The sequence below is a fragment of the Neoarius graeffei genome, chromosome 2, assembly GCF_027579695.1.
Source record: "Neoarius graeffei isolate fNeoGra1 chromosome 2, fNeoGra1.pri, whole genome shotgun sequence".
NCBI lineage: Eukaryota > Metazoa > Chordata > Actinopteri > Siluriformes > Ariidae > Neoarius > Neoarius graeffei.
The window spans coordinates 63,359,163-63,375,828 of NC_083570.1; the positions used below are offsets into that span (position 1 = coordinate 63,359,163).

At 41.1% G+C, this 16,666-nt stretch overlaps 1 protein-coding gene across 7 annotated transcripts in view; it reads right to left on the minus strand.

Moving 5' to 3' along the window:
• LOC132881773 (A disintegrin and metalloproteinase with thrombospondin motifs 20-like) overlaps positions 1-16,666 on the minus strand; it is a 235,722-nt gene that overhangs the window by 18,830 nt on the left and 200,226 nt on the right. For 6 of the 7 annotated variants that reach the window (XM_060914638.1, XM_060914637.1, XM_060914636.1 and 3 more), the window contains one exon: positions 6,963-7,130. In XM_060914638.1, coding sequence (XP_060770621.1) covers positions 6,963-7,130 — 168 coding nt within the window. Of the gene's footprint in view, positions 1-6,962; positions 7,131-16,610; positions 16,654-16,666 lie in introns of those variants that run through there. The other variant, XM_060914643.1, reaches the window with a different exon arrangement.

A 16,666-nucleotide genomic window follows, 5' to 3' on the forward strand; every position in this document is an offset into this window, starting at 1 on the left:
TAGCTTTTGGAAAGATACCCTCATTGTACGTTTTCCTGTTATTTTTTCCCCACTGAAAGGAATGGAGTGTTTTTTGGCCCCACAGATATACATGGAGTTTCACTCTTCATCAGAAAGCCACCAAACTTAATTTCATAGCTCAGAACAACTTACTCAACACATCCATCCATGAATCAAGAAGTGCACAATCATATTTAAATGCATGTAGCGATTTCTACGTACTACTTTTTAGTGTTTTTATTATTTTAGTGTCACCTGAGGGCCTGAAGATCACAGGCATCCAATGTTGGTTTTCAGCCTTGTCCTTTGCATACAGACATTTCTCTGGATTCTTTGAACCTTTTAATGATATTATGTACTGTCGATGATGTGATCACCAAATTCTTTGCAATTTTATGTTGAGGAACATGAGCATATATTTTTCAAAAACCAATATAATTTCTCAGTTTCAACATATGATATGCTGTCTTTGTCTCATAATACTATTTCCAATGAAATACAAGATTTCCATGCTTTGCAAATCATTGCTGTAACAGTTCTCAGACTTTGGGAAACAGAGGAACAGGAAGCAGGCTTCAGAACAGGTGAGTTCTTTTATTTTAGCACACTTTTCAGTGACCGTTCATAAAACAAACACACGCGACAGGGCGTCACAGTTCTGTCTCTCATTCCTGACTGTCTGAAAGACGCACAGAGACACAGGTTAATAGACAGCCAGTAATTTGACACAGGTGCACCTCATCACATGGTACCTGCTGGTTCAACCTGCCTCCTCACCATTCACAGCTGATGCTCGACCATGCCCCTGCTGCCACGATTGAAATCTATTTTTATTTACATATTACAGTGTCCCAATATTTTTAGAATTGGGGTTATAAAAAATGTTTCATATCTTGTTTAACTTAACTTGTTCCTTCCAGGCTTATAGTACTTGAGTCCGACTCGTGCCCTAATTTTAAGGACTCATGACTTGACTTGGACTTGAGCACTGATGACTCGGACTTGTGCATTAACTGCATTAGGACTCATAGTTTGGAGATGAGGACTCGGATTTTGTCTTTATTTTTTGTAACATACCATAATAATTTGGCATAAGATATTTATATTTACATTCATTTTTGTACTAATTTCGTGTAAAAGTGTCACACCCGCACGCCTTGGTGCGTGCATCAGATAGACTCTCAGGCACACTCCAGACAGCGCGCATGCCAAGCGGACACTCTCGCGTGCACCATAAACCACTCGCACCTGCACAGGATTAAAGTGCAACAGCGCGCCGATATAAAAACTGTGAAAACACGCTTACTTTGCAAAGTATTGAGTTGTGTTGCTGACACATTACCGAGCCTTATTTCCTTGTTTGGGTTTCCTGATTTCCTGTTTCTCGTCTTTGATTCTGCCGAGTCTACGGCAGCCTGTTTGTGCCTCGCTCGACCTATTGAGGTATTTCACCCACGTGACCAAGTCACGTGACGCAGCCATTTTGGACGGCACGCTTAAGTCCTTCAGTGCAAGGTGGTATGAGATGGTGGAGACCTTTGCACATTTTAACAAGAAAGTAAGCTGTGATTCGTGTTAAATTGGATCTGTCTTTTATCACAAACACTGTACCCAGCCTTGGTATGGAGCCCTGTTTATTTATTTCTGTGTCCCGTTTCTTTCTAGCCTCTGTTATTGCGTTTTATGTCTGATGTCTGCTACATGCAACCCTAGACAAATTAACACTGCCTTGTTTCACTGCTCAGATGGGTTAACAAACACTGACCCATTTACTTTTTGCTATATATTTTATCAAAATTGCGTTAACTGATAAACTAACCTGAAATGAAATGATCACTGCAAAGTCTGGAGTACTCTGTTGGCTCCCAATCCTGTCTCTTCACAGCTGCAATCCATTTGGCCCTCTTGTCTGGATCAGTAGGAAACCGGTAGTGATGTGTCGGTCGCGAACGATCCGGTTCAAAGAGCCGGCTCTTTGAAGTGAACGACGGGAGCCGGCTCTTCGGTGGGAGCCGAGTTGGGGAGCCGAATTAGTTTTTTGTCCTTAGGTGCCTCAGAGAGAGAGAGACTTTCACAAAAAAAGTTGCTGTCCAATTGCGTCTTTGTGTTGTCTATTACCATTCAAAGGAAAAAAAGTAGCATGGTGTACGCCTACTTTTTTTGGTTGGGGGGGTTGATGTCATTCACAGCTGCGAAAATACGAAAATTGGTGTAATGCTTAAAGCTGTGGAGCGCAGGGGAGAGGAGTCTGTGAGGCACCTGAGGAGGGGAAAATCAGCTGTGTGTTTTATATTGGTAATATAACACAGTTTTGCATTATGTTTGTGAGAAAATAATTTATTAATTGGTAAGTAAGTTTTATTTCTATAGCTAGAACATTGTTACACTGCTATACTTTACAAAGCTTTACAATGGCTACAAAAACTAAAAAATAAAATGGAAAACATCCTGTTGATAAAATATAAATAATAATGTAATTAATTAACTAGTTAATTGCAGCAATTAAATCAAAAATAAAATCTCAGGAGCCATTTGGGAGCCGAAAGAGCCGGCTCCTTATAGTAAGAGCCAAAAGAGCCGGCTCCCGAAAAAGAGCCGAAATTCCCATCACTAGAAACCGGTAAAAGGAGCGTCCTGCACGCTGTCCCTGTCTGTTGTGGCAGCCCACAGCACAACAAGCAAACACCATGGTTATTTATAGAGTGCTTACTGACAAATTAATCTATTCTAGGTGTCTGTAACACGTTTTTTTTCAAGCTGGTTCTCCCTCTCTGTCTGCAGCGTTAGTATGTAGCTTGACGTTCAAAATGGCGGGCACCGGGGCGTCACGTGACCCTGTGACGTCAGGTGAAATACCTCAATTGCCTGTTTCACTGTTTTACGATTTTGCCTGCCGTTCTGGATTGTTTACCTGTCTTCATTTGTATTAATAAACACACCTTCTGCACTTACATCTGTCTCCCAATCATCTCTGACAGAATACTTTGCACTCCCTGACAAAAAGAAGCATTCACCTGTTCATGTGTCATGTTCAATGAACAAACTAATGTTAGTGGCGCTGAAACAGCCACCGTCAAATGGTGCAGTTGGAGTGTTGGACTCGAACTCGACTCGAAATTTTTTTTAATGACTTGGACTTGAACACCGAGGACTCGAGACTAGACTCGGACTCGAGGTTTAGTGACTCGACTACAACTGGTTTCTTTATCTAATAACTGATGCTATGTAATGCTATCACCTGTGCTGTAAGTAAAATGATACTTTATGCAAGATGTGATGCAAACATTTGATTTACATTACGTACGTTATATGACTGAGTCATATATGAGTTATAATTATGAGAAAATCAGCTGGTTATTATGAGATATTCAGTTATTTTTATGAGAATGTAAGTCATAATTATGAGATACTAAGTCATAATTCATCAAGTTTGAAGTCATCAAGCTTGGCCAAAGTGAGTCTGGAGGTAAGACATAAATATGGAACAAAAACTCATGCTATTAACTAAAAACAGAAATTTCAAATCTGTTTTTGTTTCAGAACCACTGGAGAGGATTACGTTTCACTGCATTATTATTCCTCGCAAAATACCATTTGTTTCTGTTCTTTTGTTTTCATTCCTCAAACCAGTTCGAAGCCGATAGTAATATTAATGTTCTTTGACTCACAGTCCTTCTTTTTTTAATCTTTCTCTTTGAATGTTCAGCTGCTCTTACTCATAATACTAAATATAATGACCTTATCTTCAAGTTGTCTGTACAATATATGACTCAAGAAATTTATAAGCTTTAGATATGTTTGCCTTTAATCAGAAGATGATGAGCAGAGAATTATTTCCATCTTCACATGTCATGGTGCATTATTGGCTTCAGGCAGACATTGTCCTAAAGTCCCCCAGCTTCCCAACATACCACTATACGGATATGCAGCCATACTAAATGAGATTCCCTGGAGAGTGTGCTAAAAAGCCTAAATGGTGGGCACATAGGTTTCTAAAGTTGTCAGACACAGACATGAATGTTAAGATATAAACCATGTCTTTATGCTCTAGTTGTGGATTTCATGGTTTATGGTGGTATGTGAAGACGGCTGATTGCTTCCAGACCACAGAGGATTTGACAGAGGAATGGTGGGCTAGCACCACTGGACCTGGGAGACCGGCTCTGAACTTGTCTCAGTACCACCTTGGAGATTTCATGCTTATTCTTCAAGGGTGTGTGGTACTTTAAGCTGAAGTAGGATGGCAGCAACTGCTCCACACTCAAACCTGTCTCTGTAACTAATTCCAGACAAGACTTTCTCTGTTTATATCTGGCCTCAGGTTGAACTCGCGGAACAGGGGGAAATGAGCCCCTGGGATGCCACTTGTTTTACTTACGTACATACACAGTTTCTTTCCAGAGTATCCCATGATGGATTGCGTGAGAGAGGTTCAAGTAGCTTAGGCTGGTGATAAATTTTGGATTATCTTTGTTTGTGGCTCAGCAGCTGTGTATATCCGTACGTGCATGTGTGTTCATGTGTGTGTGTGTGTGTGTGTGTGTCCTGTCTTGATGTGACAGCATGCTCTGAAAGTACATCACCCCTTAAGGACTGCAAGACACAAGCAGAGGTTTCCAGTGTGTGGTCGGCTCCTGCAGGACTGTAACCTTTTCTTTTCCACCCTTACACACACACACACACACACACACACACACACACACACACACACACACACACACACACAGAGCCCTCTTTGTCCAAGTATAAACATGCGTATAGATCCCCTGCTTAGATTCTGGGACTGCAATCATAGAGCTGCGGGAAATCATTTTTGCTAATATTGATATTTTACAATTTGATTACTCTCCATGCTGTGCCACAAAACCTGTACTATCTTAGAAACAGTAACAATCAAGTCCATGCTATAGCCAACCCTGATTTGAAATGCATGGATTTCTAAATGTTCAGGGCCTATAGCATAGATTCCGGTCAAATCAAATCAAGTTTATTTGTACAGCGCTTTTAATAATAAACATTGTCGCAAAGCAGCTTTACAGAATTTGAACGACTTAAAACATGAGCTAATTTTATCCCTAATCTTAGAAATACTTAGAAACACTTAGAAATACACCTTTAAAAAAATTTCCAGAATCAAAATACACCTTTAAAAAGTAATTTTTGCAGAGGACAGGATCCTGGCAGATAAAGGGAACATCTGAGCTCTACTTTACATTACTGGATGTCTGTTCCTAAAATATTCATTAATGTATTCATTCAACTGGCTGTGAGTTGTGAATACTCCCTTGATGGGACACCACCGTTGCATGACTTATCAACATGTTTTTGGGAAGTGGAGTAAACCAGGGAACCCAGAGTGGACATACATGGGAACTTACAAAACACACAGACAGTAACCTGAGCTCAGGATTGAACTGGGGACACCAGAAGTGTGAACTGCTTCCTAAAATGTCCATCCATCCATCCATCTATCTATCCATCCATTATCTGTAGCTGCTTATCCTGTTCTACAGGGTCGCAGGCAAGCTGGAGCCTATCCCAGCTGACTGTGGGCGAGAGGCGGGGTACACCTTGGACAAGTTGCCAGGTTAACTCAGGGCTGACACACCCCTTTTCCACCAAATCAGTTCCAGGGCTGGTTCGGAGCCAGGGCTGGTGCTGGTTCACAACTCATTCAACTTGCGAGCCAGCTGAGAACCAGTTTGCTTTTCCATAGCTTGAGGTGCTAAGCGGAGCCACGTCATTACATTGCTGTATACGTCAGTTACATCGCTGTATACGTCAGTTATGGCGCTACATTTACATAAACCTTGGCGCGAATATCAAAGCAAAAACAACACGGAAGAAGCAGCAGCAACAACAATAATAATGGATGACTTCGCGTTTGTACAGCTGCTGCTTCTCGTCGCTTAAAAATGGCGATCTTTCGCGGTCTTGTTATTGTTGTTGGTCTTAACAACTCCGCCCCCCCACTGACGTAAGCGGTTCTTTCCTCTGGCCCAGCAGAGAGTTGGTGCTAGCCTGGAACCGGTTTTTCTGGCCCCAGAGCCAGTTCTTTGTCAGTGGAAACAGAAAACCCGGTTCCAAACTAAGCACTGGCCCCGAACCAGCCCTGGAACTGCTTTGGTGGAAAAGGGGCAACAGAGACAAACAACCATTCACACTCACATTCACACCTACGGTCAATTTAAAGCCACCAATTAGCCTAACCTGCATGTCTTTGTACTGTGGGGGAAACCGGAGCACCCGGAAGAAACCCACGCAGACATGGGGAGAACATGCAAACTCCACACAGAAAGGCCCTCGCCAGCCACGGGGCTCGAACCCAGGACCTTCTTGCTGTGAGGCGATGGTGCTAACCTTGCCGCCCTTCCTAAAACATGCATTCACTAAAATACACATTCTAAGAGTCCTGCGTATATTTACAAGCAGACTTCAATCTCATGTTCTCATTCATGGCAATTGTAGGCACTGATCCACGGACTTAATTGTACGATGAGTACCTACTATGTGTTTTCTGTGCAGGTAATCACATTTAGGTACATTTCCATTGTTTCTAAAAGTTCCATCCATCCATCCATTATCTGTAACCGCTTATCCTGTGCAGGGTCATGGGCAAGCTGGAGCCTATCCCAGCTGACTACGGGCGAAAGGCGGGGTACACCCTGGACAAGTCGCCAGGTCATCACAGGGCTGACACATAGACACAGACAACCATTCACACTCACATTCACACCTACGGTCAATTTAGCGTCACCAGTTAACCTAACCTGCATGTCTTTGGACTGTGGGGGAAACCGGAGCACCCGGAGGAAACCCAGAACCTTCTGGTTCAAACCCAGAACCTTCTTGCTGTGAGGCGACAGTGCTAAACAATACAATTCAATACAGTCACTTTTTCTTACCGTATCTTGCTCCAACACTACTATTAGATGGATAAGTAGGATTATTGTAATGCATACCACTTGCCACTTGTTGGTTTTCCAACTGGGACATGGTCCTGCTCTGCAAAGCTTGCGTGTCTTGGGTCGGGGAAGATGTGCACAGTTCTCTTCCTCTGTTTCAGTCTGGTTGTGGTAAACACAGATCAGTTCCCTCTGTATGGTCCCCTTGCCACAAGTCACAGAACACTGTAGATGATGACACATTATGAACATTGGATTTAGCATTATATATAAACACCAGCACACAATCTGAAAACAAATTTAAAATGAAAGGATGCACTTGGGTAAAGTTCTGGGTTACTGATCAGCAGGTCAGGGTTCAAGCCCCAGCACCCTAACCTGCCACTGTTGGGCCCCTGGGTTTGACATACAGTTCCCACGATATGTACTACAGTGTATAGAGGGTTTAAAGTTATATAAATGTTTGTGACTATGGGAGAGACGAGGTGAGGCCTTAAAACCCTCAGTGCACATTATCATCTGGCTTCAATAAACATGCATAAACCATACAAGGCACATTTCTTAGGAAGCATAATGACGCATTGGAGAGACCTCAGGGAGAAGCTGCAAGGCACTTTTTCTGAGGATGTAAATGAAAATCCTCTTTCAGTTATATGTTTATTTGTGTAGACGGTAATTACAGAACAGTTAAATTTATTTATCCATGCTAAAAATTTACTATACACAAGAAGAGCATCATCCTGTACTTAACCACTTAGCATATTTAGAAACTTTGAAAATGACATTAAATCAATCTCAAATGCAGGTTTAAGAAAAAAGAAAAATGTTTTCATCTCCCAGAGCATGCTAGTGGTCATACTACCATGGTGAAAACCATTGTGAGGTACATAGGATACAAATTAATTAGATGTTAAAAAGAATATAACATAAAGCGAAAAAAAAAAGGCCTACAGAACAATTTTGTGAACAAGCCGGTGAAACACTAAACGACCTTCAGCCACAACAGTACCCCTTAAAACTTGAAAAGAGCACACAGGAAAGCCTGTGTTACTATCTCTCTCTCTGTCTCACACACACCTCCATTGCAAACATGGCAATTACAGAGGCACTTTAAACACAGGGCTTAAGTTTGCTGAGAGGACATCAAAGTGGACTGTGTAAAGTGACTGATCCTGAACATGCAGGCAGAAGCCTTCTGCTCACGACTAATATGATCGTGCTCCTTTATTCCGCTCACTGCAGAAAAAAAAAAAAGAAGACCGGGAAGAATATGAGAATATGTGGGGTGGAGACAGTAGGTGGAAGCCCCTCCTCATGGCTGTACCAGAGTGAAAGAGGAGAAGAGAAAATGAGCGAAAGGGAGGAGAGGTAGAATTCAGCGCCATACGGAACTGGGAAATATACCAATGACAGTTATGACAGAGTGGACGGGCGTACGGCAGTGAGCGCTCCTTCTGCATTCATCAAGCTCATCTGTTACATATCGGTTAAGCAGAGACGGAAGCAAAGAGTTCTGACATATGCTGCTAATGTGATCAACTGATCCACAAGAAAGAAGAAAGGGAGGAAAAAATCTACCCTTCCAGTAAGTGAGATCTGAATATAGATAAAAATGTTTATTAGCATTTACTGTTAGCATGCAATGTCAACAAACTTCCAACAGGAAAAGTACAATTTGTTCAGTTTCAAGACGTTGCTTGATTGCCAGAAAGATAGACAACTAGTGTTATGATAACTGCTATTGTAATTTTGGTATGAAGTGAAGTGATGCTATTGGTTATATGTTTTGTATTTTTTGGATAGCAGACATTTGCAACTGTATTCATTAATAGAAAAGCATTGTTTCATAGAAGCCATTGTCAGAATCAAACTAGTTTGGTCTTCAAGATCCATCAGTACCTAGATAAGCCAAAAACAATCAAATCTTCATGACTTGTACATGACTTTCATCTAAGAATACTCATCTTATGGAATTACAAATATTGTTTTATGAGCATACTGAATTGGAGCCAACTGGCTTGCTATAAAATCCAAGCTACAGTTCGACTAAGAAAAAAAAAAACCTTTGCAAACTATAATTCTTGTGGCGAAAAATGGGAAGGAGCCTTCAGCTTCCTTTTATCAAATAGCATTTGGATGTTTCTTGAAAATATTTTGTGTATTTTGTAGCTCTAAGTTTTAAAAGACAGCTCAAAGTGTAAGGAGAGAAAGGAGGACATCTGGAGTCGGCTGCAATGTTGTGAAGTTCGCCTGCGTGTTGGGCAAAGTCACTTGTGCTTTAATGATAATTAGTAGCTGCTGTTGTTCTGCCATAGTTACATTTGGACAGGAAACCTAGAAATAACACAGATGAAGATCTTGAATGGATGTGTGTTGAGGCTGAATACCATTCACTTTGCACAGGGGGAACAAAACAGCGAATGTCTGCCAAAGCCAAGCATGCAGAAAGCAGAGACTCTTATAGCAATTTGTTTACACACCCAATCAAAGCAATACTATCCAGATATCCATGTCTAAATAAAGATTATTTCATAGGTAATCTGATTTCAAAAAAAGAGCTCATATAGCATGTTTATGCATCTGTAGAAACCTGAAGACAAAAACATGACTGTATAGACTACCTGTAGAAACTGCATATACGAATCTGCATTAAGATACAGTATAGAAGATAAAGATGTTTTATCAAGGTGAACTAGAAAGGTTTTATTTTATTTTAAGCTAGCTACAGCTTTGTGGTACTTTTATACTAGCTAGGAAGACTCAGTGTTCTTTTATCTGGTTTCTGTTTTTCATACAAATTTCGGGGGGAAAAATTTTAACAACAACAACAACAGTGATACACAGCTGTGCTAAACTGGTGAGAATGAGTGTGTAAATGTGTGTGTGTGTGTGTGTGTGTGTGTGTGTGTGTGTGTGTGTGTGTGCCTGTGATGCCCTTCAATGGACCGGAGTCTCATCCAGGGTGTATTCCTGCTTCATGCCCAGTGTTCCTGGGATAGGATCCAAATCCACCGCAACCCAGACCAGGATAAAGTGGTTACTGAAAGTAAGTGGATTGCTGGGTTTCACGTGACGTCACATCCGCCTCATTCGTTATTCAAAACTTTAGCTGGTGGTCTACCAAAGCTCAGTTGACAAAACATTTGTACGGTGAAGGTGCACTGCTCACATGAAAAATGCCTTACGCTTGCGTTGTTTTAGGTTATTTGAATTGATCAAACCGTGAAACTGATAAAAGTTTCTTCAGGGTTCCCCGTGAACTAATAAAAAAGGGTGAACGAACACAGGATTTCACAAAAAGACGCCGAGAAAGGTGGCTTTTGAACCTCTCACTGAAATTGAAGGGAGACGAGTCGAAGCATGCTCGAGTTTGCAGTGATCACTTGGTGAAAGGTTTGTATCTCCCTCTCAGCTATATCCTTAGTGTTTTCCAAGTACTTTTCTTGCTATGTGTCATTATTTTACGGTACTTTTTTTTAGTCACGAAGTGCTAAAGTCCCCAGCTGTTTCTTTGTTTACTCCTCACAAAGTCCATATGCATGAAAGTCATGACAAAATTCTTGCCCAGCCATACAGTTACAATGCGCCGTGATCACTTCTCTGTCTTGTTTAACTAAGATCCAGGTCTTTAAAGGGGTTTCTGATGATCTTTGTGAATGAGTTACCTGAGAGGTAAGAGCCAACACAAGTGAGAGTCAAGCGAACTGTTGTTTGTTTACACTTCAACTTGCAGCGCTTCATTGTAAAGACGCGAATGAAAAGCTTAAAAAAAACATACTTACACGGGCAAAAACAATACAGGATTCATTTGGCAGCGACTTGATACCGAGGTCCTTTACCCAGCCACATACAAAAAAGTTGTAAGCCTCCATACTCTTCCACACTTTCATCTGTTTTGTGGTGTAGAAGGATGTCTACAACTCCAGATATGGTAGTTCAAGATGTCGGAGAACTCGATTGAAGGGTAGTTTTCAAGATCGTATGACAAATCCTTCTTTCCCAGACTGTAGGGGTCGATTCCATTGCACATAGCAATCTTCTGAATATATCTAAAGCCAGCAGTGGCTTCTAGGTTATGAGCATACTCTGGTAAGGTATCGCTAGTTGTTTGCACTACGGCAGCCGTTTTGGTTTGCTAGACCACCAGCTGTTTTACCAGAAGTGAAATCGCTAAGAAAAGTCACATGACTGAAACCCAAGAATAGTAATACTTGGTGAGATGGGTGAAATGTAAAAACAAATTTCTAGCAGTCATAGAGATAGCAAGTGTCTCAGTCTAAGTGTAAGATTTTTATTATTACTATTTTTAACAGTAGCATCTTTTTATCTGCTGCTAAATGCACCAAGCATAGAATAACTGTGTTCACGTCAATCAAGAAATGAAGTTAGGGAAATCACTGAGTATATGTAAATGGTCTAATAGTGGCTTCTATAATATTCATTAATTCACAAGTTAGCCATGTTAATATTCCACAAATGAACTAAAAGTATTCTAAACACATTTCTGAATTAACCGTAAAACTTCTAGTATAGTGTTCAAACATTTATTTTCATTTCAAATCTACTGTATTGCACTTCCTGTAGCTACCGTACAATGAAAACTGAATTTAATTTCCAATCATGTAATGTCTTTAAACAGTGCATCAATTTACATCCAGACACTGTTATATGAAACACAGTTGTGCCACCACCTCTTAATATGCAGTGTCATAACCAAAAGGCAACAAAACTGAAAAGCCAATAGTCCTAAAGTGCTCACACTTTCAACAATACCCAATTCTCAATAATTTATACTAATTCGACAACTGCATGTTTGCCTATATGGATGCACCTACAGGGTTTCCCATACATAGACCATTGTGTGGCACAGCGCCACACAATGGATTCCTATCGCCACACAATTAGACTCGCGATTTTGGGGAAAAAAAAATTCCGTTGCATATCGTTCCGTTCATTCATAGTGCTCTTTCTTCTCATTCACGCGCATGCGCACACACCCACAGAGAGAGAGAGAGAGAGAGAGAGAGAGAGAGAGACAGAAAGGCGTGTATACAGGCCTGCCATTGCGCATGTACCCGGACTGCAAGTAGGCCTGTTCGGCTAATTAAAAATAACGCAGCCTTCCCGATTCGCCTTCCGACCCCTTATTTTAAAAGGTAGCCTACGTCGTGCTCGTGATGAGCTTTATTATAGCCTTCTTGGCTTACAGGAAATGGACATCCCTGAGTCAGGCTATAAACCAATTTTGATGCATACAGTAGCAGCTTGACGCGAGGAACTGGCCTTATTGCATTATCCCGTTTATCCCGCTTCAGCATTCATGCAAGTTATTAATAATGGCTTGACATTCACAATAAATAAGGATTTCCCACTAGCCTAAATAAAATGTTGTTATACTCGCGGGGATGCCTAGTTGATGCTATCTGAAGCATAAAATCTGAATATTTTAAGAAACATCTTTATTAGCTTTATTGGCGAAGTAGAATTGCGAGCGGGATTTCTCAGCTATGAATAGGGTAAGCACATCTCATCTCATCTCATTATCTGTAGCCGCTTTATCCTTCTACAGGGTCGCAGGCAAGCTGGAGCCTATCCCAGCTGACTACGGGCGAAAGGGGTAAGCACATACTGTAGAAATTCAGTATTCCTTTGTATATTTTTTTGATGTAATGGAAATTTTTAGTGCTTTGATGATGAAGAAAATGTACTTTTTTTATCCATAGATTAAAACAGACCTCAGGAATAGGCTCCAAGGGGAACACCTGGCAGCCTGCTTACGAATCTCCATAAATGGTCCCGAACCCAATGACTTCCCTCACGATAGGGCACTTGAGGTTTTTTTCAGGAAGCCACGCAGAATTAAATGTTCTGATAGGGCATGCAGGCTTTGCACCAATTAGGGTAATGCTTTTTCATTATTGTTAGTTGCCTTGGTGTTACCTTAAGTGGTTTCTTACATCTAATTATGATATTTTATTTTATTATTATTTTGTTGTTACATTATACTACTTATTTCATTTTAGTACTGGTTGAGGTAAGTGTTGAGTTCAATATTTAAAATAAAAACCTCCAGCTTGTTTTTTGCAATTTATTCCTTGAATGTCAACTAAAGAATGATTGAAAGAGCCACCAAAAAGGCAAAAAACTAAGGTAAAAACTAAACTTTAACTTCAATTTTGGTGAGTAATTTTCATAAATTTAAAAGACAGGTTTTCCACCAACATCAAGCCCAGCAAACTAATGGCTTGCCCTGTAATGTAAAGTTGGGTCGAGGAATGAAACCAGTCAGGGTTCTGGTAAAAATTGTTTTAGCTGTCTTCTCTTAAAGAACTTAAAAGAATTTAGATTGAACTGAATAATCTCAAATGCTTCTTGTAGCTTTAAAATAGTCCCAGCAGGTGACTCTGAAGAAAAATACTGTGTGTTTGAACACCGGCCGCTATAAACACTTTGCATACGCCCCAATGACCAACTCCACCGACCGCCACGACACCACCGCGCACGATTCCCTCATAGGCACAGTGGAGCACCACAAATTGCTACCTGGTCTGTGGGAAACACTGCACCCCCCCCATCCCTGAACACACTGTGTGCTTTTGTGTCAATTTATGTTTTGTTTTGTTTTTCAGGAGAAATAAAACGCTAAATTAGGAGCAGTCAACATGACAACCGCTGGTAAGAATCGAAAATACAACTGTGAGTCCTGAGGAAGTCCTTTCATGAAATAAATGAAAAGGAAATCTGGAACTGGTTTACAAACTATGCCAAACCATATGTCCACACATAGCTTCTCTTCCAAGAGAACTAAGAGTACCGAATAAACTAAATAGAGAATTCTACTTCGATATTATTACAACCCTGATTCCAAAAAAGTTGGGACAAAGTACAAATTGTAAATAAAAACGGAATGCAATGATGTGGAAGTTTCAAAATTCCATATTTTATTCAGAATAGAACATAGATGACATATCAAATGTTTAAACTGAGAAAATGTATCATTTAAAGAGAAAAATTAGGTGATTTTAAATTTCATGACAACAACACATCTCAAAAAAGTTGGGACAAGGCCATGTTTACCACTGTGAGACATCCCCTTTTCTCTTTACAACAGTCTGTAAACGTCTGGGGACTGAGGAGACAAGCTGCTCAAGTTTAGGGATAGGAATATTAACCCATTCTTGTCGAATGTAGGATTCTAGTTGCTCAACTGTCTTAGGTCTTTTTTGTCGTATCTTCCATTTTATGATGCGCCAAATGTTTTGTATGGGTGAAAGATCTGGACTGCAGGCTGGCCAGTTCAGTACCCGGACCCTTCTTCTACGCAGCCATGATGCTGTAATTGATGCAGTATGTGGTTTGGCATTGTCATGTTGGAAAATGCAAAGTCTTCCCTGAAAGAGACATCGTCTGGATGGGAGCATATGTTGCTCTAGAACCTGGATATACCTTTCAGAAGAAGAAGAAGGGGACTGAGGAGACAAGCTGCACAAGTTTAGGGATAGGAATGTTAACCCATTCTTGTCGAATGTAGGATTCTAGTTGCTCAACTGTCTTAGGTCTTTTTTGTCGTATCTTCCGTTTTATGATGCGCCAAATGTTTTCTATGGGTGAAAGATCTGGACTGCAGGCTGGCCAGTTCAGTACCCGGACCCTTCTTCTATGCAGCCATGATGCTGTAATTGATGCAGTATGTGGTTTGGCATTGTCATGTTGGAAAATGCAAAGTCTTCCCTGAAAGAAACGTCGTCTGGATGGGAGCATATGTTGCTCTAGAACCTGGATATACCTTTCAGCATTGATGGTGTCTTTCCAGATGTGTAAGCTGCCCATGCCACACGCACTAATGCAACCCCATACCATCAGAGATGCAGGCTTCTGAACTGAGCGCTGATAACAACTTGGGTCGTCCTTCTCCTCTTTAGTCCGAATGACACGGCGTCCCTGATTTCCATTAAGAACTTCAAATTTTGATTCGTCTGACCACAGAACAGTTTTCCACTTTGCCACAGTCCATTTTAAATGAGCCTTGGCCCAGAGAAGACGTCTGCGCTTCTGGATCATGTTTAGATACGGCTTCTTCTTTGAACTATAGAGTTTTAGCTGGTAACGGCGGATGGCATGGTGAATTGTGTTCACAGATAATGTTCTCTGGAAATATTCCTGAGCCCATTTTGTGATTTCCAATACAGAAGCATGCCTGTATGTGATGCAGTGCCGTCTAAGGGCCTGAAGATCACGGGCACCCAGTATGGTTTTCCGGCCTTGACCCTTACGCACAGAGATTCTTCCAGATTCTCTAAATCTTTTGATGATATTATGCACTGTAGATGATGATATGTTCAAACTCTTTGTAATTTTACACTGTCGAACTCCTTTCTGATATTGCGCCACTATTTGTCGGCGCAGAATTAGGGGGATTTGTGATCCTCTTCCCATCTTTACTTCTGAGAGCCGCTGCTACTCCAAGATGCTCCCAGTCATGTTAATGACCTATTGCCAATTGACCCAATGAGCTGCAATTTGGTCCTCCAGCTGTTCCTTTTTTGTACCTTTAACTTTTCCAGCCTCTTATTGCCCCTGTCCCAACTTTTTTGAGATGTGTTTCTGTCATGAAATTTCAAATGAGCCAATATTTGGCATGAAATTTCAAAATGTCTCACTTTCGACATTTGATATGTTGTCTATGTTCTATTGTGAATACAATATCAGTTTTTGACATCTGTAAATTATTGCATTCCGTTTTTATTTACAATTTGTACTTTGTCCCAACGCGGCGCGGTGGTGTAGTGGTTAGCGCTGTCGCCTCACAGCAAGAAGGTCCGGGTTCGAGCCCCGTGGCCAGCGAGGGCCTTTCTGTGCAGAGTTTGCATGTTCTCCCCGTGTCCGCGTGGGTTTCCTCCGGGTGCTCCGGTTTCCCCCACAGTCCAAAGACATGCAGGTTAGGTTAACTGGTGACTCTAAATTGACCGTAGGTGTGAATGTGAGTATGAATGGTTGTCTGTGTCTATGTGTCAGCCCTGTGATGACCTGGCGACTTGTCCAGGGTGTACCCCGCCTTTCGCCTGTAGTCAGCTAGGATAGGCTCCAGCTTGCCTGCGACCCTGTAGAACAGGATAAAGCGGCTAGAGATAATGAGATGAGACTTTGTCCCAACTTTTTTGGAATTGGGGTTGTATATATGACAGTCAACATCATCCTGCAAAGACAAACACTGTAGTCCAGTTGGCACCACTGAAGTGACAAGAGGTAACATTTTCAGTGTCCGAATGCTCAATTCAAACACCTTCCCAGCTTAATATATAGGGTCCATAATAATGCAGTGGGGGACAATGCTACTAGAAAGATGTTCAGGTTGCAATTTGATGATTGAGGCAGAAGATATAAAAGGTAAGTGTGTGGAATCTAGTTTATGATCCCTCTCTTATACTCCGCAAGGATTTACAGTGTAATATATAGAACTGGCTATAATCTACATGACAAATAAAGCAAAACAAACAAACAAACAAACAAATAAATAAAGCTACCACAGAAATAAAGCATGAATAATTGCTACCACATTTTACCATACCCTACTGAAATCCCTATTGATTTTTTTCTAGAGGTCATGATTTTGGTTGGAGCATGATTCCAGGATGTGTTACAATACTGGTTTCAATACAGGCTCTCATCAACATCCCTTCAGCATTTCTCTTGGGGGAATCCAAGACTCTCTTGAGCACAAAGGTTGTCAGATCAGCCTTTGGGGTCACTGGGGGGATCAA